Source organism: Triturus cristatus, chromosome 2_2, assembly GCF_964204655.1.
Source record: "Triturus cristatus chromosome 2_2, aTriCri1.1, whole genome shotgun sequence".
NCBI lineage: Eukaryota > Metazoa > Chordata > Amphibia > Caudata > Salamandridae > Triturus > Triturus cristatus.
In genome coordinates, this window is record NC_140582.1 from 1230360508 (window position 1) to 1230376265 (window position 15758).

The 15758-nt window shown below is 48.0% G+C and overlaps 1 protein-coding gene across 1 annotated transcript in view; it reads right to left on the minus strand.

Annotated features, from left to right (window-relative positions):
- Nucleotides 1–15758, minus strand: part of LOC146863461 (matrix metalloproteinase-21-like) — a 607400-nt gene that overhangs the window by 418703 nt on the left and 172939 nt on the right. The window contains exon 3 of the mRNA XM_085642889.1: nucleotides 14737–15478. Within this exon, the coding sequence (XP_085499015.1) occupies nucleotides 14737–15478 (742 nt within the window). The remainder of the gene's footprint in view (nucleotides 1–14736; nucleotides 15479–15758) is intronic.

Genomic DNA, 15758 nt, shown 5'->3' on the forward strand with positions numbered 1-15758 from the left:
TCTGAGGTGGGAGCTTTGTGCTCTCGTGGGGCAGAAGCGGAGCCTGCCCTGAGTGGGGGTGTTTGTCATCTACCCCTAAGCAAGGACAGCATTCAGGGCAGTGAGCCTCAAAAGGCTTCCTGCCCATTGTTATTCTAGCCAGGGCCTCTCCAGCTAGTGTAAATGCGCACTCCCCTGACCAAACCCCACTATTGGTGGCAAGGTTGGCGGGAAAATTAGTAAGCAGGATAGGTGTGTCCCATCTCAGCCAGGACCACCCCTAAGGTAGTGGCACCCTCCTTAGAAAATCCTCCATATTGGATGTGAGGATTTTAGCCAATAGGATTAAGGGATACCCCCTCCCCAAATGAAGGGGAGATACAAAGGGTGTAGTCACCCTAAAGGTTTGTAGCCCATTGGCTACTACATGCCAGTACCTCTAACACCCCTAAATTGGTTATTTAGGGGTACCCCTGAACCTTGGTCCTCAGATTCCTGGTGATTTATAGAAGAAGGACAGAAAAGCTATGCAGCAGACGACAACGGACTCTGCCCCACCCTACCAGCCTGTCTGCAGCCCTCGAAGAAACCTGCTCCAAAAAGTGACTGCCCTCGGGTGCCTCTGTGCCCCTGAGGGTGTGTGTTTGGTGCTGCCTCGTGCCCCCCACTGCTGAGCCTAACCCCTGTATATTGACACCCCCCCCCCCCAACTCTGATTTTACTTACCTTCAACCGGCACCTCTTTGAGCGCTGCCTGTCTCAAATGATTAACATTGGGCCCAGTGACCGAATATGATCTCTGCACCCAGCCGCCCCAGGGCCGCTTGTGGTGCAGTCTCTACACTTACCTGACCCTTGCCCATTGTTGATCATAAAACCCAAAGGCTGGATTTGTAAGTCGTATACATACCTGTGAAATTGCATTATTGTTTTCCTCCCATATGTTAACATTGAACTGTTAGAAAAATTGACTTAGTGTCCACTTTTCATACTGGAAAACTGTGATTTGCAAAATGTATTTTAGTGCAACAAAGTATCTTTGGTTTAAAATAATAAGCATACAAAAAGTAATACTGTCACAAATAGGTGGTCGTGTATTTAGTCATTGAGTGTGTGTAATCGTTTCTTACCTGAGTGTGTACAGCAAATGCTTAACACAGACCTCTGATAAGCCTAACTGCTCGACCACACTGGCATAAAAGAGAAAATTTATATTATCTACTTTAAATTCTGTAAAGCCTCTGGGGATCTACTGGACTCTGTTCACACTATACCTTGCTTTGGTATAGTATATACAGAGCCATTTTCCTACAGAGGGTGGCCAAAATGATCTGAATTTCACTCTTTAAAGCAGTGTCTCTCATCCACACTGTAAGAGTGTGTACAGCTGTGAAACCAAGCGGTATTGAAATAAAACTCAGGACAATACCTTTGTCTAGAAAGATGTTACTGCCAGGACACTTTCAGGACTAATGACCAGATCCAGTTTAGAACCCTGTCATGGATACCGCCATGTCTGATTGAGAGACCTAGATAGAAAGGTTGATAGTGTCAGAAGCTGTTGAAATCTCTAAGTCTCCCATGCCAGTGGTACGACAATTATGATTGGACTGGCCACAGTAGTAGACATGCAAGTGAAGGGCTACTACTAGGATTGGCATTGCCATTCTTCTCGACCCACAGTCGACAAGAGTGCCACCACAGACATCAGAACACTTCATGACCTGGGAGAAACTGAGGCTCTGATCCTCCTTGATCTCTCCTCCGTGTTCAATGACGTCTCCCACAACACCCTTTTCAACAGACTCTACAACAGAGGCATGCAGCAAGACGCCCTCAAGTGAATTGCCTCCTTCCTCACAGGACGCACACAGAGCATCTGACTGGACCCCTTTATCTCCACACCCAAAGTTTTCACATGCGGTGTACCACAAGGATGATCCCTCAGCCCCACGCTGGTCAACATATACCTTACCCCCCTCACAGACATAGTCAGATCCCATGGACTCAACATAATCTCCTACGCAGACGACACCCAACTGATCCTCCTGCCCACCGAGGACTTCTCCAACGCCAAATCCAACTTCTGCGACACAATGATCAAGGTAGCCAAATGGATGAGAGACAACTGCCTCCAACCCAGTTCTGACAAAACCAAAGTACTGATATTTGGGAAGGACACCTCCCCATGGGACTGCAGCTGGTGGCCTGCAGAACTCGGACCTACACCGACCGATCATGCACGCAACCTTCAATCAATCAATCAAGCATGGGTCTGTAAAGAGCTGCTAATCACCCATGAGGGTCTCAGGGTGCTGGGCAGGGGAAGGGCTGCTGATCCATCTGGGTGTAGAATTTGTCAAAGAGCCAGATCTTGAGGTCCTTCCTGGACTGGGTAAACTACGCAGATTGCCTGAGGTGGAGGGGCAGGGTGTTCCAGGTCTTGGAGGCGAGGTAGGAGAAGGATCTTCTTCCTGTTCTGGTCTTTTGGATCCTTGGCATCATCCTCGACAGCCAACTGACCATGAAAAGACAAGTCAATGTAGTTGCCTCCTCCTGCTTCCACACACTTTGCATGCTCTGTAGAATCTTCAGATTGATCCCAACCAACACTCAGGCCCTCATCACCATCTGCCTCGACTATGGCATCTCCACCGAGCTCCTCAGAAGACTCCAGACCATACAGAATGCTGCAGCCTGACTCACCAAGGACCTCCTCAAACAAACCCACATCACACCCACCTGAGAAACCTCACTGGCTCCCATCCAGCAGAGATGCCAGTTCAAGATCCTCATGCACACCTACAAAGCCCTCCACGACCTAGGACCTATGGGAGCAAAAGTAGAGCAGAGTGGTATCAGCAGGGAAACAGAGGGAAGCAATATGCAGGTGGCAAGCAGGCATGGTGGCAGCCCAGCATCTGGCGGAAATTTGAGAAGGGCGAGTCCAAATGGGGTGTGTCCTGCAGATTCAAGCGTGCTTGTGACAGTTGCTGTGGGAGCCAACCAACCAGGAAATAAAGGAAGTGGAAGGAAAGGGAGTAGTTACAAAAGGCCCCCTGTGAAACTGAATTGAAAAAGTGAAACACGGTTGCGGGGACTAGCGCTTACCCCAATAAAGTCTCAATGTCTTATCCAATTGCTCAGCCATTACCATAAAAAATTCCATGCACTCATGCTAGCGTAGTATTTGTAAAGGCTTTATCAATCGTATATCGGGCTGGTGGAGGGGAGGCTCTGCAGCAACTTTCAAACCTTCACAGACAATGCTGTTGTAGTTAGACGGAAGGTGGCCAAGGAGGTAGAGCTGGACCATGTGGCTGGCCCATTTCAGAAGCCCCCACTAGAAGACTTTATAGTATCGACTCTGGGGGTAGTCCCAAAGGAGGAGCTGGGCCAGTTCCGGCTCACCCACCATCTATCTTACCCGGCGGGTGAGTCAGTGAATAATGGATTCGATCAAGAGCGGTGCTCAGTATCTTATGCCACTCTGGCCAAGGCAATTCAAATGCTAAGGACAGCAGGTTGGGGGTCCTTGATGGCAAAGACCACTGCTGAGTCCACCTTCCGCCTCCTCCCCGTGCATCCAGATTGTCACCATCTCCTGGGCTTACAACTGAATGGAGCCTTTTACTACAATAAATCTTTACTAATGGGCTGTTCAATATCATGCACATACTTCGAAGCCTTTAGCACATTCCTGGAATGGGCATTGGGCGAAAGATGCCCAGAGGGTGGGAGGTTACACTACCTGGACAACTTCCTGTTTGTTAGTGCACAGACACTGAACAGTGCATGGTGATGGTGGAACAATTCAAGGTATTGATGAAGCAACTCTAGATCCTACTAGCACAGGATAAGATAGAAGGCCCTACTAAGCGCCGGACATTTCTGGGAATAGAGCTAGATTCAAAGGAGGGGGGTCAGTACGCTCCCAGACAAAAAATAGCAGACCTAAGACAGGATATTGAGGGGCTAATAGCCAAGAAGAAAGGAACGCTCAAAGAACTTCTGCAGCTGCTAGGGAAGCTCAACTTTTCTGCCAGGGTTATCCCGGCGGCCCACACATTCACAAGGCATTTGTTTTGGCTGCCAAAGGGCGTCACATGGAAGCATCACACAATAAGGCTGACTACAGGGGTCAGGAGGGACTTATAGCAGTGGCAGAACTTCCTGAGTAAGTTCAATGGGACCCTAGAAAGGCGGCCTCCTGGGTGACGGCAAAGCAACTGAACCTGCACATGAATGCGGAAGGTAGCGAGGGCTTCTGCACCATTCTAGGTGCCATTGGTGCGCCATCAGGTGGCACAGGGTTTGGCACAAGACTGGATTGACAAAAAGTGTGGTGCTGCTGGAGCTATTCCTAATAGTGGTGGCGTTTCTGCTGTGGCAAGAGCACCTGGCGAACAGGCGGGTAACATTGTGGTCAGACAACCACGCAGAAGTCTGGGCAATAAACGTAGGAGCGGCACGCTGTCCAAGAGTGCTATGACTGCTTCAATGCCATAAGCTGGGTCTGGTGGCTTAGTGGACTAATGCGTCCACTGTAGGGGCCTGTGTACGATCTCATGGTCATAGATTCAAATCCCGGCGGTTCCACTCCGCCTTTCATGTTTCCAGGGTCGATAAAATGAGTACCATTGAGTTGGGTAACAATAAACATCTGTTATTCGGTGCCAAGATACCCTTGGGTGAACATGCGCTTTACAAATACACATATTGTGTTAGTGGGCTGTCAGCTGGAAAGCAACATAGCAATAAAAGCTAGGCATGTGTCTGGATGTGACAACTCAATTGTTCTCTCTAGTTTTCAGTGGAAGAGGTTCCGCCAACTGGTGATGTGGACAGACTAGGCAATGACAGAATTACCAGAAGACATATGGGATGCGGTGGTGCTGACCTAGCATTACTCTGGCTTCAAAATCTGCGAGCACCTACCGTATGTGTATGGAACGTTTCAGGAGGGCAACGGGGGGGGGCTTGTCTCTAGCACCTGCTTCAGTGACAAAGTAGAATAATTTATACAATGTTCTTTTGATTAAGGCAAGTTCAGAGCGTGGGCGCAGTCATATCCGAGTGCCTTAGTGTACCACTCAAAGTTGTACGGGGTGGACCCAATTAACACGTTTTACTGCTGCGCAGGAATGTTGGCTGGGGCCGAATGCAACCAAAGAACCACAACACCAGCCTACCAATTGACTTTGAGAGGCTGAAGGCGATCTCACTGACTCTATCGGGCATATGTAGATCAGCGGAGAGACACTCGTTCAAAGCAGCTTTCACTCTAGCTTCCTTTGGGGCATTCAGGGGGAGCGAGCTAGTGGTCCCGTCATCGGCCACCCCAGGCTTGGCTTGCCTCCGGGTGGGGGACCTACACTTTGGGGACACACACTTGGTAGTGTACTTGAGAAGGTCAAAAACTGACCAGGACAGGAAAGGGAAGCACACACGACTGGAGTGTCTTCTGGCAAGCGAGCACTGTCCGGTATGCTTGACCCGCAGCTACATGCAGGTCAGGTCGGGAGGCACCCCCACTCTATTCATATATTAGAGCAGGAGCTACCCCAGAAAATTCTGATCCACTGCAGTAATGCTCCAAGCCCTGGCAAGGGTGAGCTTCACCATGTCACGATTTGCGTTACATACATCGGGGCAGTCACCACAGAAATGGCACACGGCATGGCTGACAAAGGGATTAGGAGCATAGGGAGGTGGAAATCCCCCGCGTTTAAAAGAATACATTTAGGCCATCATCGAACTAACGTGGGGCTCCTCTTTCAACGCAGGGGACAGCAGGAAAAAATGGATGATGTGGATTGAAGGACATTCTTACATCACGAGGGCACATTGTGGGCTGTAGCCAGGAATCTGCATGTTGGCATATGGCTGCACAAAAACCAGGTTTGTATGGCTTGGAAAAACAGGCATGAAATGGAGCCAGCTACTCTCTGCAGTGCGGGATGCGCAAAGGGCTCACGGAAACCTTGCCACAGTGGTAATTCACCGGTGGGGCAACGATCTCGCGGCAATGGGGTCGAAAGCACTGTTGGAAGACATCCGGGAAGATCTGATAAACCTATCAAGGTTGGTGTGCCTGGCCAACATATTATGGTCACAAATCAGAGAGCAATACAAGTGTTGGGGGCGGTGAGCCAGGGAGTAGTGGAAAGATCTAGGCGGAAGATGAACATAACAATGTGCTAGGTCTGCAAAGGCATGGGTTGGGAATCTGTGAGGCATGGCCTCATCGGCCTAAAGATGCCTAGCTATTATGCGGACGACAAGGTCCATCTGTCCAGTGTAGGCAGTGATATGTTCCTCCTGAACATAGTGGGGACATTGGAACTACTGGGTTTCTCTTAAGCTGTGGGGGAGCTATCGGAGGTCGGTAAACCACCACTAGTGTGCAGTTTAACAATAAATATTTTGACACAAACACATAAAGGGACAATTGCCCGAACAAGGTCTTGGTGCCCCTAATTGATGGGAGAAAGTGAACAGCGGAGGAGCTCTGGGAGCGCACACAGCTGGGGGGGGGGAGATTGTCCCACTGAACCAAGACCAACCCTGGAGAGACCTGAGGGGCACGGCAGCAGATGGCATGTAAAAATGTGCAAAACAATGGGCATAGATGTGGCCTAAACACAAGTTTGTATTGGAGTCAGTAAGAGGGGAATGCTGCCAAAAGGCGACTGAGAGAAGCGGTCAGCATTGTGTTGTTTTGTTGGCCAGTGGAAAGCTGATCGCACCCACACCAGAAAACGTAGACGTCTCAGCCGCAAAAGTCAGGGACAGGTAGCTACCAGGTTTAACAATAAATATCTTCACACAAGGACATAAAAGGACAACTGCCTGAACAAGGCCCTTGGGGTGCCTCACGGTAAGGACACTTCAGGGCTGACAAGAAATGATCAGCGCTGGGCAGACACAGCACTTGCAGCTCAGGCATGGCCTGGGGGCCACAATGACCAGATATTCTGTAGCAGGGGAAAGCCTAGAAGCCACGACCCTCTATACCAAAGTAATTGACAGAAGGTGAGCTGTCACAGCGGCTGAAAAACAGTATGACACCCATTTAAGAGTCTTTAGGATTTGTAGGATGATGTATTGCAGCTTATGGGAGTTATGGTTTTAATATGCAATAAAGATGAGATTAAAAACGTATGCTTTGGTTGTATGGTAGAAGCACGCATGGCTAAACCATGAATGTCTCTACAAAGCTGCCCCAACAACGAATGGGTCTTAAGAACAAATTCATTTATCATGCAAGCCTTTAACATGCATTCCTATACCATGCATTTTCATGGTAAAGGCATGATTGGTAAAGGGATATGTATGGTAAAGATAATACCCCACCCCCCCCCCCTGCCCTGAGCTCTAAAACCCGGCCCCATGTCCTAAAAACGACCCTGACCCAACCCTCCCTGCCCTGAGCCCTAAAACTGCCCCCAGCCCTGAAAACTGTTCCTTCCCCATCCCGAGCCCTTAAAACTGACCAGCACATCCTAAAACTTTCCCAACCCCAGCCCCCCACCCTAAGCACTAAAAACGGACCACCACCCCTGTTAACGACCCCGACCCCCCCTGCCCTGAGCACTACAACCCAGCCCCAGCCGTATAAACAACCTCGACCCCCCCACGAACATTAAAAGTTACCCCAACCCTGAAAACTATCCCCACCCCCCAAAACCCCGCCACAGCCCAACTTGCCAGACTGCATCCTCTCCCATTCCTTCCTCTTCCCCCGAATTCACGCATCTAGACCACGCATTGCCTAAGGCATATGTGTGGTGAAGGCAAGCGTGGCTCAGCCCGCATTGTAAAGGCTGTTTCCCATATGCTTTACATAAATTGCTATTTAAGCAAGGAGCTGAACATGTTAATGACTGATGCAATCGTGATAACTTATGTACCAGCTCATGATGTGAATTAACTGCAGCTGTTCTAACACCACAAAGGTCTTGGGGTCCATAATTGATGGGAGAAAGTGAGCAGTAGCAGGGCCTGTGGAATGCTCGCACAGTTGGGGGGGATTTGGGGGAAGGCGGCAGGAGAGAGGTTACACAGAGTGCTTTTCAAGTCTGGAAATGTTCTGTTTGTATCACTTGCATAATTTATCTTTAACTTTTCTTTGAAGTTAGAGATGCATGGTGTCTTCTTTGTGTGCTCTATCCTAAAATCTTGGAATACATAGAGAAGAGAAACTTGGGAGTGATTGATGTCTGACAGTTGATGCTGGCAGATGTCAGATGGCATGATAGAGAAGAGAAATTTTGGGAGTGATTCATGTCTAGGTCAACAACAAAAAAGAGAGGGGGACCAGGAGCCTATTAAGGTCCAGTGTCCGTGCGTTTAAATCATAGGGGACACTGTTCCAAATTAAGGGTGCAATATGTCACCCAGTCAATGTGTAGAAAGACAGAGAGTAGAACAGAGGATCAAAGGAGAAGAAAAAGAGAGAGTCAGAGGTTCATACCCAGTATCAAGGATCCAATCCCGAAGGGGAGGGCCAAGTCTAGCCTCCTAGTTGCCCTCACACACCCCGAAGGATGTCATGCTTCATCATTGGGCTTTTTAGCTCCTCGTCGGGCCGGCGCTGCAATGCCCGACGGTCCCCCGAAGGGTCACTTTCACTGAGATCTTTTAAGAGAAAAGCCGTTTAGGTGAGTGGGGTGGATCCAGTGAAAGCAGTGTTAAAGTGCGTGCGAAAGTGATTAGATAAAAATATCTAGGGGTATCCACAGAGAAGTCCTTTAATAGCGTGGTGCCCCTGGTAGATTAAAAACAGAAGTTTGGTGAGTTACTGTAAGGCCTAATGTGCCCGTGTAACTTAGCAAGAGGTCGACATGTTTCACACCTAGTAGTTTGAACGATCAATGGCGTTTCTTCAGGACCTAACTGATGTAGTAGATGTGCACTAAAAGAGGGGTTCCAAAATAGGGATGGTAACTCACATGGGTGAGAGGTGGCTTGGGATTAACCGCATGGATATTGTCCCTATTGTGTGGTATAGAAATCACGAATAGTAGATTTGCCCAAGCAATGATGGTGCCTAAAGAGGGATGACAAAATAAATAAAGAGAGAGAAAAGATTCATGCGTCAGAAGTGTCAAGGCAGGAATCCAAGTAAAACCTGTGCACATGACACGTGGTAGCGTCCAGTACAGTACATTCAAGTCAAAACACATTCACACAGCTATGGCCACTGCTCATAGTTATTGCGCGGATGACCTTGTCACTGCCAATACCCTACGGTACATGCCAAGAGACCCACACGGACGCCATGCCACGTTGGGGATGGTCACAGCGTCCGAGGTAGTCCGCACGCCTCCCAAGGGTAAGGCATTGTGTCAGTCATCCGTGAAAGCATAAGGGTGTCCCATTCAAGTATGCATAGTGTCCTGCCTGATGCGCTGCCTCCGTGGGGGGGTATCGAAGCGTCGAAACCCATCCGATCGAGTGCTGCAATACCAGTGCTGGTACATCATTATATTTGTGTGGTTTGAAAAAGTAACCATAATCAAGGGCGGCTGGTCTTTGAAAACAAACACGCAAGCAGAACATTCGATGCAGTTGAGGGCAGTGCCCAGCTTACCCTCGCTTCAAACGGGAGCAGTCTCCCTAAGTTAGTATCCGCTGGGTGCCCGCACCCTATTGGCTATATAAAGGGAGAGATAGTAAATGTAGACAAAATTGCCATGACTATCAATTTCGAAACTGCAGGAAAGGTCACATAAGCCTCATGGATACAGTTTAATCAGTACACTCTTTTACTCACGGTTGCGTCGGGTACCGGATCTTGAGCACCTACCCTCTCCTAGCGGCTGCCTGCAATCAATGTGTGTGGCGCCTCCGTATGGTATACATAGCTGCCGGAGTAGCTGATGAAGGCGTTCCCTACTTCCTGTTCGGTCAACGTGTGGAGCCTAGTCATCATTGTGTCTGTACACGCTTGCTCCGTGGGGAAGTGTCTCAAAACTGCGCGGGCGCATGCTCCGTGAAGGTTACTTTTTTGCGCATGCGTGTGTTAATGATGTGCCCCGGGTCCCATTTACAGTGATGTTAAGCATATAGAGTGTTAGGGCTACCTCATTTTCTATGTCCAACAATAAAGTGGAACCCACGAGGTCCATTCACTATTCCCCGGGGTATGTGTGGCCCTGGTGGAGGCAACAGTGACTGACCATGACACAATCTTACAATAACAATACGTGCCACGCTGTGGGTGTATTTCACGATATACGTCCCTGGGTGCTAATGCCGTTTACCTCCTGTGCGGAGGGGGAACTGGTGTTGTCTGGACATTTGAGGGGGGGGGGGCGTGAGGTAGACCAAGCTTGTTCTGGACATTACAGGGAATGTGTGTGTAATGGGCAGGTATGATATGGTGTCCAAATCTCAGTGTTTCTAGGGTTTTAGTTTCACCCAGGGTATTTCATCGTTTAGTCAATTGATCTGGGTATGTAAACGGAAAACCCAACTGTGTTCTTGACGCAGGAGGGCCTGCGTATTCCATGTGGGTCTGAACTCTAGGACTGTCCAAGCCAATTGTTCGCAGTTATGATCCACCTCCAGGTAGTGGTTGGGCAGTTTTGTGGCTGTCCTGTCCCGTCGTATGGTGCTCTTGTGTTCGCTTATTTGTGTCTTAACTGGGCGTGTAGTCATGCCGACATACCTCAGATCGCATGGGCACTTGATGAGATAAATGTAGATCTTGGTATTGCAATTAGAGTGCCCCCGTTTTTCCCAGATGAAATTGCCCAGACTCAGTGTTTTCGTCTGGGTGGTGGTGGAGCAGGAGTTACAATTACCACACAGGTAGTGCCCTGATACAGGTGGTAGGTTCCAGAGCATAGCGTTCTGGGAGTTATTCCTCTTGTCAAGGGGACGTGTGTTGATCAGGTTATCCTGTAGGTTCTCCGTTCTTTTAAATGCAAAACGTGGTTGTACCATGTTCAGTGAGTCAGTATTGAGTATCTTCCAATTCCGTCTGATGATATTCTTCAGTTTGTTAGACAAAGGTGTAAAGGTGGTGACGCACGTGAGGGTATTGCTTGTTTCTTTCACTTTAGTTTCGAGCGCTTAGAGACACAATGATGATTAGGCTCCACACGTTGACCGAACAGAAAGTAGGGAACGCCTTCATCAGCCTCTCCGACAGCTATGTATACTATACGGAGGCGTCACACACATTGATTGCAGGCAGCCGCTAGGAGAGGGTAGGTGCTCAAGAGCCGGCACCCGACGCAACCGTGACTAAAAGAGTGTACTGATTGGACTGTATCCATGAGGCTTATGTGCACTTTCCTGCAGTTTCGAAATTGGTAGTCATGGCAATTTTGTCTACATTTACTATCTCTCCCTTTATATAGCCAATAGGGTGCGGGCACCCAGCGGATACTAGCCTAGGGAGACTGCTCCCATTTGAAGTGAGGGTAAGCTGGGCACTACCCTCAACTGCATCGAATGTTCTGCTTGCGTGTTTATGTTTTCAAAGACCGGCTGCCCTTGATTATAGTTACTTTTTTAAACCACACAAATATAATGATGTACCAGCACTGGTAACGCAGCACTCGATCGGATGGGTTTCGACGTTTCGATACCCCCCCACAGAGGCAGCGCATCAGGCGGGACACTATGCACTCTTGAATGGGGCACCCTTATGCTTTTACGGATGACTGACACAGCGCCTTACGCTTGGGAGGCGTGCGGACTACCTCGGACGCCATGACAATCCCCGACGTTATTGCAGCGTGGCATGGCATCCGTGTGGGTCTCTTGGCATGTACCGTAGGGTATTGGCAGTGACGAGGTCATCCGCGCAATAACTATGAGCAGTGGGCACAGCTGTGTGAATGTTTTTTGACTTGAATGTACTGTACTGGACGCTACCACGTGTCATGTGCACAGGTTTTACTTGTATTCCTGCCTTGACACTTCTGACGCATGAATTTTTTCTCTCTCTTTATTTATTTTGTCATCCCTCTTAAGGTACCATCATTGCTTGGGCAAATCTACTATTTGAGATTTCTATACCACACAATAGGGACAATATCCCCGTGGTTAATCCCAAGCCACCTCTCACCCAGGTAGGTTACCATCCCTATTTTGGAACCCCTCTTTTAGTGCACATCTACTACATCAGTTAGGTCCTGAAGAAACGCCATTGATCGTTCAGCCTACTAGGCGTGAAACATGTCGACCTCTTGCTAAGTTACATGGGCACATTAGGCCGTACAGTAACTCACCAACCTTCTGGTTTTTTAATCTACCAGGGGGCACCACGCTATTAAAGGACTTCTCTGTGGATACCCCTAGATATTTTTATCAACCCACTTTCGCACGCACTTTAACACTGCTTCCACTGGCTCCACCCCACTCACCTAAACGGCTTTTCTCTTAAAAGATCTCAGTGAAAGTGACCCTTCAGGGGACCGTCGGGCATTGCAGCGCCGGCCCGACGAGGAGCTAAAAAGTCCACTGATGAAGCATGACATCCTTCTGGGGTGTGTGAGGGCAACTAAGAGGCTAGACTTGTCCCTCCGCTTCCGGATTGGATCCTTGATACTGGGTATGAACCTCTGACTCTCTCTTTTTCTTCTCCTCTGATCCTCTGTTCTACTCTCTGTCTTTCTTCACATTGACTGGGTGACATATTGCACCCTTAATTTGGAACAGTGTCCCCAATGATTTAAACAGTGACTCATGTCTGACAGTTGATGCTGGCAGATGTCTGAGGGCATGATAGAGAAGAGAAACTTTGGGATTGATTCATGTATGACAGTTGATGCTGGCAGATGTCAGAGGGCATGATAGAGAAGAGAAACTTTGGGAGTGATTCATGTCTGACAGTTGAGGCTGGCAGATGCCAGGGGGCATGGCTGACTGCTTATGGCTCAGTGGATGCAGTACTTCAAACCAGCTCACGCTGAGTTCATTTCAGAGAAAGAAAGCCTAGCAGTGTTCGCAGTGCCCAATCTGTTGTGAGGCTTTCCATGTTTGGAGAAGGCACTTGCTTCAATGACAAACTACATTTCCTAGTAGTCTCTGAATTCTCACAATTATGGAGACGGCGGCAGTCATCATGGATCATTGGGTATAACTTTTCTTGGTTTTCATCACATTCTTGCTAGACAATCAGGCTGCAATGTTGCTTCAGCAAGGATCTTGGCACTTGGATTGGGGATTACTTTGTGCAAAGAACAGTTGCTTGTTTGAGAATTTGCTGGGGGACAGTTGGTGAATTCAGAGAAGTATTCTGAAATTCAGGTTTTGTGTTGGGATGCTCTTTAATTAGTTTGCAAAGTTCACTTTAAATATTGTTAATGACTATAGGATCTAGGTTTAATCCTGCGAAGGATCAGGAAGAATTCTCAGGTCCAGAGAATGGTTAAACATATGTAAATATGATTATGTATAAAGTAGAAGTTCTTAGCAAGTGATATGTGTACTGCTGATGATAGGAACCACAGAATATTAATGCAATTGCATGCTCATTACTTTTTAGTGGGACAAGAGTCAAGTAGAAGCTAACCATATTGTCAGGAGAGAGTACATATTTAAAAGCCCCAGGTGGTCATCCTACCAATAAATGATAACTTTTAATGAACATATATAGCAGTACTTAGGCCTTGTTATGCTTTAATTTAAGACATAGCAGCTTCATACCAGAGTACAGGGAGATAGTTAAATAAAGAAGCAGTTAAGGTGCATCATCCTTTCCACTGTTGGGGATAGATGCAGAACTTTCAGGACAGGTTACTACGATACGGCCTATTGTCCTCAGATACCAAATTTAAAGTACAGACGTCAGTACCCAGCAGAGCGGCAGTATCCTGTATCTCTCTTTGCTGTCTTTCTAGGTTTCCCTTTCTCCATTTCTAATATTGACTTTTATGGTCTCATTGCCTGCGGCCAAGGGTGGAGATGGAGAGACACGGATGATGGGTTCGCTTCTGTTGAATACAGAGTTATCTAAGGGTGGGGCTTTCTCACAGCAGCCTTGGTATCTGCTATTTTATCTGATAGTATTTTTTTCCTGTTTTCACATCTTTTCATTACTTCTTCACGTAGAATCTTAGCAGGAGGAGGGAAATAACTGTCATGGAATGCAACAAGGGCTTCTATAGCTAATGGCCATTTAATCCAAGAGGCGGTGACATAAGACTAGGGTGTAGGGTTTTATTAGTATGCAATTCACAAGCTTTGCTATGCGCTATCTTCGTATAATTTTGTAAACAGCGCTTTATTAGTTCACACAAAGAGGAACTTTAATGAATGTCGGGCTCTTGGCTATGGGCAGAAAAGAATTGTAGGTCAGACATCACCTGTAGCCCAAGAAGTAGTCATTGTAGCCAACATTTTATAGCTGTGAATCCCCGACTTCCCATCTCAAAACCCTAGTTGACCGAATTGAAGCAGCATCCCAGGAGAAGTAAAAAGTGAAATTCTGATTTGTGTTGGCTAATTCCCTAACCCTTAGAGTTACCTCGCAACTTCAGGGGCAATACCCTGGTGCGTGGGGATGGAACTCCTTGGTGGTTTATTGGCCCTTCTCATCTCAGTTTATATCCAGTTACGTCAGTGTGAATCCCTAGGCTCAGAAGGGTGAAAGGCCCTTCCACCATTAAAACAAGATAGGGTTACCCATAGGGTTAGTGTTCCTTTGCATATAGTAGCATTCACAGTACAGTAATGCCACCCTTTGCGCCCTCTGTATGCCATGCTTCCTCTCGGCCCCTCCTACCCTCTACTCACGTGTTCCGAATCCCAGCTTTATGTCGACGTAATGGGCCGGAGACGTGCGATCCTCCTCAAAGTTCAGGGGCACTACGGTACTCCATATGCGGAAGGCCAGCTTCAGGATGTACCTCTGGTCATCGTGCGGGAGCTGCACACTGTAGCCCTCATCCAGTAAACGCCACTTAACCGTGGGCTTAGAAAATCTAACCAGTTGTGCCGCCGTCCTGTTGGAGGCGCTTCTCTTCTTCCGTACTTGGGCCAGCAAACGTTTAAGGAATGGCCCTTCCAGTGGTAGCCCCATGTCATCTACAGAGCTGTTGGCCACCTTCTGCTGGGCACTGGTGTTGGCCTGTATGGGGTTTTCTACATTGGTGATGTTAGCATGCTCATAAGAATCACTTTTGTTGGAATTATTGGAGTCATTGCTTTTAGGTTTGTAATCCTCTTCACTGGTCTCGGGCGCTTTGTGGTCTGGGACTCCACAGCGTGGACTGTTCATGGTTTTCTGCGTGGCCTCATCCAGCGTGCCTGTCACGGGCAGGCCATTGGCCTCTTGAAACCGTTTGAGGGCATTGACAAAGTTGGGGTTGAGTTCTGGTTGACCAGTGGCTTCTAAAGGTGTGGCTGCTGACTGGCCTTCTGTCAGGACAGTGATGTCTGCTGGAGTTCTCTCTTCAGTCGCAGGCGTGCTGGGGATCTGGTAGCGCAAGGACTCCCATTTCACTGGCTCGGTCCAGCCATACTTACGGAGGTATCTCTGTAAGAGAAACAAGTGTTTAATATTGAGCAGAGGCTGGCTTATTCTTTATTTGGATATATATTGCTGTAATAAATGCTGCATAATGGCCGTGTAGCATCTATAACACCATTGCAGGTGGTGCTTGCAGCTCACCAAGTAGACAAATATAATATTACAGTGAAACAAAGGCAAAAACTACGAGAACAATGTGTAACTCAATATTTTAATGGCCTTAAAGATCCAATCAACATCGTAGGGAGTAGATGGACACATTCCTATTACCAGACAGGCAGTGAGA